The 7,589-nt window shown below is 44.9% G+C and overlaps 1 protein-coding gene across 1 annotated transcript in view; it reads left to right on the plus strand.

Annotated features, from left to right (window-relative positions):
• The window catches only part of T265_13624 (hypothetical protein), a gene marked incomplete at both ends in the record, with an annotated part of 18,497 nt that overhangs the window by 7,461 nt on the left and 3,447 nt on the right, over window positions 1-7,589 (plus strand). The window contains 3 exons of the mRNA XM_009169779.1: window positions 2,125-2,255; window positions 5,972-6,137; window positions 6,382-6,495. Coding sequence (XP_009168043.1) covers window positions 2,125-2,255; window positions 5,972-6,137; window positions 6,382-6,495 — 411 coding nt within the window. The remainder of the gene's footprint in view (window positions 1-2,124; window positions 2,256-5,971; window positions 6,138-6,381; window positions 6,496-7,589) is intronic.

Consider the following 7,589-nt stretch of genomic DNA (forward strand, 5'->3'; position numbering starts at 1 on the left):
ATGCAAATGCATTACCATTTCTACGGAACAAGTTGCCACATGTTCCAACCCCCAACCTGGAGGGCCAGGAGACTGTGTTCGTCAGACCTCTAACCATTGACCAATCTGGTATGAGAGACTCTGTGAGTGTCGCGGGACACGCTACAAGTAGCCGACTACCAATGCAGTTGAATTACGTCAGGACAAAGTTTATTATCACTTATCTCCCTGCAGTGCAGACTCAGTTCACGCGAATCACAGTTGACTGGATCCCCAAGACAAGGCCTATTCAACTTGTACAATATTGGCTCTTCCATACACATCAATAATGATCGGTACCAAGGATGTTCATGAGCTTCGTTTCTTGATTTCATCCTAAGTCAAGCCTGTTTAAAAATTCTACATACTATGCGTAATGCTTATGAAAGCTAGTAGACCTGCATGCCGGTAATCGGGATTCGGTTCGTACACATTCCGGATGGAGATTGTCCAACCGGGCTTTTCGAAGTTTCCCAAGGAGCCAGTCATCCTTCGTTGAGCGCCGTCTTGTTGGATCAGCATCTCAAATCACGAATGCTCCATTAGACTTTCCGGTAGTTGGTGTGAGATCAAGTTTTAGCCAACTGACCTAAACAACAAGCCAGTATTCTGTCAACACCGTTAAATCGTCCATTCCACCCTACATTGCGGTGATAACACCGCAATGATGAGGCCGCAAGTAGGACTTCTCCGGCAACAATTGCAGGGTTGGCGGACCTCTTCGGATCATTTCGAGGAGAGTGAAACGTGGTCGACCAATCGATCACCTGTGGCAACCATTTCCAGCCGTACTGGGACACTGGAGGTAAGAAGGAAATTACGTTGCGTGCATACGATACTATTCACGCCGTCAATTACATTTTATTACGTTCCACTAAACGGAGTAGCATGCTAAGTCCCTGAATTTCGCTCACTGCTATCGTCCATGGTCGACTGACTGCTGCTAGACTTGCTCGAATCCCAATTCAGATGACCATGGCCTTTCATTAGATTATAGAGAACAATGGGATAATCGTTCAGCTGCGGCACTCTTTCGTTGTATAGCCGCCATGTAACTCCGAGAAAACATGAGGTTTGAGGCTGTGCCCAATTCCAGACAGGAGCTAGGGTTGGTTGGGCTCACGGACCTTCCGGTCAGCAGCTGCGCGTCTTGACCGCTGAACTGTCTCGAGCTCATAAAATAAATGACGATCTCCGTGTCACTCGGCTTGCTTAAGATCGTGCCTCTAATGTAGACATGGCTTCAACGCTCTCCACATCACCATCGTCGTCATGGAAATCAGTACACCATTAGTGGTAATTCATACATGAAACTATCATACAACCATGGAAGAGAAAGTCCTGGCAAAAAATGAGAAGAAAGGGGAAGGGAACGACCAGATGTGGGGTGCACATACTTTCCCAAACCGTTGAAGTTAATGCACGGGTGCGTCTTGTTCGAGGAAGCGCCACCAGCGGGATTGACCGATCGTTTTCCACGGACTTTATCTGATACAAGCCCTAGCACACAACGACATACAAGACCTACCTAGGCAGTCCAATCAAGAAGCGACAGGAAGGTCGCCACTGGGATCGGCTACATGCCACGTCCTGTTAGGTTTGTAATCATACTTAAGTAGAATCGCGTGGGCCTCACCTAGGAAGGCGCGAAAAGTTCCACAGCGGACAACTTGGCAGTAACCGCTTTCATTCAGGCACTAGCCCTTGACTGGGTTTACTCGGAATCTTGTTGGAAGGGCCTTCAGCTTGCCGGATTTTTACACGCCCTAGAAAGTAAATGACCTCACCTTTAACTCAACGTTAGTGCTGGTGCTTCCTTTGCTCGAATTAACCTTGTGTACCTGTCGGTCACCCTCGCCCGATGTCTGCCCGTCAATCTTCTGTACCCGGGGTGCAATCGCTGTCGCATGAAGCGACTACTTCGAAATCCAAGCGAGAACTGGTTGTCAAGTAAGATACACGAATCCATCGACCAGAATTACTACTTTTACTGCAAGACAGTCGGCCTTACTTGGAGTGAATGTGTTTCTAATCTTTCTCGTAGTTTGTGTTGCAGCCCACAGTTGTTCGTTCCCATTATTATGTTTTTTCTCTCATGTTTTCCAGCATCACTGTTTGAGGAAATGACATGCAAGCACGTAGATGCCTTCTTCATGCAGAAGACTAACATACTAGCGCATAACGCTATCGTGAATTACCTTACTTTCCCGCGTTCGGAGAAGGGATTCGCACACAAGGTTGGTTTGGAACTCCTCTATCTCCCGCCTACTGAACAACGCACTACACAGACTTGTAGAGGATGCTATATTTATGATTGCACGTTCTTCCGCCTCCCGGCGAAATTTATGTCTTGGCCTTCCGCACTCATTCAGGTGCATTTTCTACGTCTCACATGTGTCTCAAAACAGAATAAGGCTGCTGTTTATCCGCATCGCTTATTTTGCTTCGGATACAAATAACGGGTGCCGTTTGAGTGTCCCTCGCTGCTCTGATCCTTAGAGCTTCAGTGGACAGGTTATGTGGAAGAAAACTTATAAGAAAGACGACGAGAATGCACCTGTCGTTCATCATCATCGTCATCGTCATTATCATCATCATAGACAGCAACATCAGTATGACACTGATGCTTCACTGCCGTACAACCATAAGTTTCGTTTAATTAAATCTGAAGCCCCAGAGTGAAAAGAAGAGAAAAAGAATGGGTGAGAGAGGGGACCTAGTGCTGGCCTATGTCAAGCATTCTGAAGCGCCTACACCTCCATGCGCTCAATCAGGCAATTTGGACCCAGCCTGACAGCACGAACGCCATTAACACTGATTAGCTGCCATTTTTTGCAATGCCTCAAGCCAATCTCAGGTGGGATTACTGGGGCCTCATCCTGGAAGACGCACAACACCCAAACTCTTCGTAATCTCTTTCACACCCTTCTACCAAGTCATATATTTCCCACATCGCGGTTTGTGTCATTCTGAAGGAGGCACGCGGAACAACCTTCGTCTCGGTAGACAGTGTTTCGACATGCGTAGCACATGACCGAGCCACCGCAGTTGATGGTGCTGTTTGTTTTTCGCGATTGAAGTACCTGCTCTACAACCAAATACCAGTTTTCTAATCACCTCGTTACTGATCCTTTGACGTCATTCAAAGCCAACAACGCTTCTGAGGCATCGGTCGTCAAAAAAAACTGAGGAAGTAGGCGTTCAGGTGTAGCACCCTTCCGGTGCCTAGCTGCCATGCCACCCGAAGGAAGCACGAGGGCTGGGATACTGCCAGGTTGCCCAAGCCTAGACAGGGGAAGTGGAGTGGCGGAGGTCGGATTCGAACCACGGACCTTCCGGTCAGTAAAAAAAACTGAAGAAACCTCACATTGTTTGTCCAGAGGCCACGTCTCGCACCCACACAGCAACACAACCCTTACTGTAGCCTGGTGCACGCGATCCTTAAGATTTAATGATATGTCTTTTTGACGCTACAAGTGACGCAAATTAGCAAGCGTGATTCGAGCTTTAGGGATTGTTGCACCGACTTCATCAGACACTTCCGTCAGAGCTAATACAATTACCGGGGTATATAAAATTCTCCTTGAATTGTAAGGGATATGTTCGGAGGTTGTACGTTTATGCTATATGAGCTACAAATATTCCAACTACGGCGGTCAAAGCTTTCTCTCCCGTATCACCTTTTATGGTGAAATGTCCCCTTCCCTCGAAAAAGGAATAGCTTCTATGATCCGTCCAAAGGAACCGCTTCTCAGAGAAGGAAGGTCTCTATTAGAGGGACGGGCTGGTTCGCTAGTTTCATGCGACAGCTAAGACTTTATTGAGTTAAGTTGTTTGTTTTTCACAGAAAAGGATTATCGCCGTAATGTGCCTGCTTGCAACGAATTGGTAACCGCGTTTCATCACAGATGCTATCCCCATTATTCAGTCTGTGTGAATCGCGCTACTTATTACCAATCACGGCAATAATCCAGTTAGTTAGCCACGAAAAAGGAGAGGAACTAATCTACACCCAGTTTCAATCTTCATCATCGTTTAGTTACTCGTATTACAGCCTTCTGAAGGAAACGCACGGCCACCGCGAAACTTTTCCTCTAATTGAAATTGTATAATAAAGTATGGGCTATTACCTGGAACACAGTTTCACTGTGTACCATCGACAAAAACCTCCGTGGTATCCATATCGCGTGTTCTCACTAATTTGCTTCGCTATTTTCAAAGCCGCCCTACTTATTCGTGTTAGTTGAGCAATGTCTCGCGATGGTTTACTTCTTACTGAACGGCTTTCCTTCTTTGTCTACAGCCTCGAATGTACATTTTTCTGAAAGTGTCAAGCATTGGACTCTTCAGAATGGCTGAATTATGAGCCACAAAAGTGCGTGTTTGCTGAGCGATCCAACAGGTGTATTGTGCGATGTATTCCCTTGATTGGGACAACTAAAATGATCATCGTTGAGCCCACTCTTGTCACCACGTTTTGTGGTCTGCTACGATAAGGGGCTAATGTGAAAACATTTATTTCTGTTGTATTTTTGCTGCCAAGCTTAGTAACTGGCACCGGTGTAGTGCATCCGAGCTAACCAAATTTACTGTCTTAACATCTATTCGTGCCGTGGACAGACTGACGGCACTAGATGATGTTCTCATTCCCTGCGTTCGAGAAGGAAGCGGGCACTGTTGGAGATTTGTGTGATCGAAATTTGCCGGTGTTTTTTGTGCATCATTCCAATGTTCAAATTTTCAGTGCCGGGACAAAGGGGTCATTTTGAGGGGAGATACTTGTCCATGGGAGGGGTGCAAATTGGAGTCCACTGTATGCTGGTTACAACAACAGTTACCCACAAAAACACGCCTTGTCGATATTCAGAGAGAATCCTAGACGCAAGATTTTTAAGCTGCGGTTGTTTTGTAGACTACAGGGGCCCCCAACATCTTCAAGGAACGCTGGTTTACCTACCTTCTTAAAGGCCTCACAAATGCTCCTCCCAGTTCAGGTTGTCCAAAATGCTCAATTTCGGCTTCATTCCTTTTTTCTGTCCTTTACACCCTCAATGGCCTCTGGATTATCCTTAGTAGTCTGCAGCTTCTCAGCCTAGCAAACTTGTCTTTTTTGGTAACAACCGATGCCTGCCTCAGTAAACTGCTGCCGCTTGACATATTCCGGTGTTCGAACGGTACGCCAAGGCTGTGGCTACTGCACCCTGCCGAAAGTTTACATACCAGACAGTTGATCTTCAGGGAATAATCAATTTTCCAGCACAGGAGTCATCACCCATAGTCACCTGCTTTTCGAACTCAGGTAGGGTGACTGGTGTACACTGCACATCCAACCACAATCTGACAGTCGCTTATTGTATTTCGACTGATTTTGAATTGGTGAAACGCAATAGAATACATGTTATCTAATGAGGGGAGCGAGATGAGGGGCGTAGGTGCTACTCATTCTGTGACTTTTGTTTCCGTTTGTCAAGAAACGCACAGTTCCAGACCGATTGTTTCTCTATTGATGTAAATTGCTTCCCTCCTTAGTATTCAGGAATTTCACGTCAAATTAAGTTGTGAATTGTAAGGATCTGGGATTTGTTAAAACTTCCTTCGACGCATTTCTAAAATAAGCGTTCCTACGAAGAGGAAGTGCAGTCCTTATCTCTATTTGAGCCGTTTTGTTGCCCTCGTACGTTTTCTACGTCTTTTCACTTTCATTCAATGAAATTCCATACAAATTATCCTTCCACGGGGGTCACAGCTGGGCAGAATACGCGCATCCCACAAACTTCGTTTTATTTTCCAAACGTTACGTTTGATGCTATTCGTATTCGTTGCCAAAGATCGTAACAGGTTTTGAAGTATCGTTGTCCTTGACCTTGTCACCAAATGAATAAGTTTACCAGTTTAGGAGCAACCAAACCGTTTTTACCAAATGTGTCACCAGACTTGATTTTGTCACTTCCAGGCATCCATCGAGTGCGCCGACTGTGCCAAAGCAGGAACCCTACCAGCATCAGAACAGGCATTACGACCGCGTTGTCTGCTTGCCTGTACACACTGTATCCACTTTTCTTGTTGGCACCCAAGACACTTGGAGGTGCATCGAAAGGAACGCCCTGAACATGTAATATGTAAGTTGTGTTGAATGACTAGCAGCTCATATCGTATGCAGTCAAACATAGAGTTTTAACATTTGGTCCGAAGGTTACTCCGTGTCCCAAGTACTCGGTTCATATGTTCTGTCCTATTTTCCATGCTCTTGATCCACTACTACCGGCTTGGTATCAATTTTCTTTTACCAGCTGTCACTGAATGCTAATGTAGCTTAGCCACTGTGAGAATAGATAAAGAATATTTTCAACGTTCTGTTTTCAGACATTTGCGTAGAACGCGGCGAGCTGTACTGTGCATTGTGTTCAGATTTCGTCTATCACCCGGTTGCTGAACAATCTCGCAAGACAGCGCATCGCATGTACCTTGCACATTTTGGTATGTTCTCCTCCTTTCAGCCTACCATTTCATTGTGATCTTTTTCAGGAACCACGGTTTCTATCCTAGTGTCAGGTTATTGACTTGTAACAGGTTTTCGCAACCTATCCTGGAAGCGAACTTTTCTTGAGGCAATCTATAAGATCCAAGTAGCGGAAATGTGCGAAAGGTTGTGAAAGGCTCGAGAACCAATTAGTTTAAACAGACTGCTTGTGCTAATTTCTCCTGTCATAAGCATAGTGAAACTCATGCCGAACATCTTTAATCTACTCATAAGCAAATTGATTGACTTGTTCGGTGGCCAGAGTAGGGTCCAGTTTCCAAAAACGTCCTCCGAAATTTCCATTTATCCTGAGAGTAATCTTAGTATGGAAGACGTTTTAGGCTACAATTCATAAATCCAAAAATCATCACACAACTGGCTGTTTTCCGAGAATCTGTTTTTTGGTTTCATGATTGCGTCGCCAAAATGTTTTTTTAGTCTAGGTTTACCCACCCTTCCAGTGATAGCACACCCTGTAGTCCTTGACCACATAACGGCAGGAAAGAGGTGCCTATAAAACCTAACTTGACTATCATTCAGTAAAAACATTAATTGACGCATATATATTCCACGATCAGCTACTGTATCATGATTAGTAATGCTCTCATCGAGGAGTCACATGTGTGGCACTAAGGATGAGAATGCTCTTCTTTTCGAATTTGTTCGGTTAGTTCAGCCTTGTTATGAGCACCTCGGAAGCCATTAATGCGCAGGTTCGTGTACCAGACTTATAGCACTCAAGATACGGTCCTTGAAGTTTACTTTTTGCTATATTTTCGCATGAATGATCAAGTTCATAATCTCCTTTTGGGGACAAAATCCTGGCCCTTTTCAGGGGTGAGTTTGTACTACCCATAAGTGGGAAATCCGGTAAAATTCTGTCTGTGTGTGCTTGCTGTGGACTCCCTTTGGAAGTGATCTTTCTACCGGATATTTCAGAATGAACCACTGTATCCTATACACTGCGTTCTTTTTTCACATGAAATTTTGGAGGTTCGTGGTATAAAACACGCATATATATATATATATATATATATATATATATATATAT

The sequence above is a fragment of the Opisthorchis viverrini genome (genome assembly GCF_000715545.1).
Source record: "Opisthorchis viverrini unplaced genomic scaffold opera_v5_86, whole genome shotgun sequence".
Classification (NCBI taxonomy): domain Eukaryota; kingdom Metazoa; phylum Platyhelminthes; class Trematoda; order Opisthorchiida; family Opisthorchiidae; genus Opisthorchis; species Opisthorchis viverrini.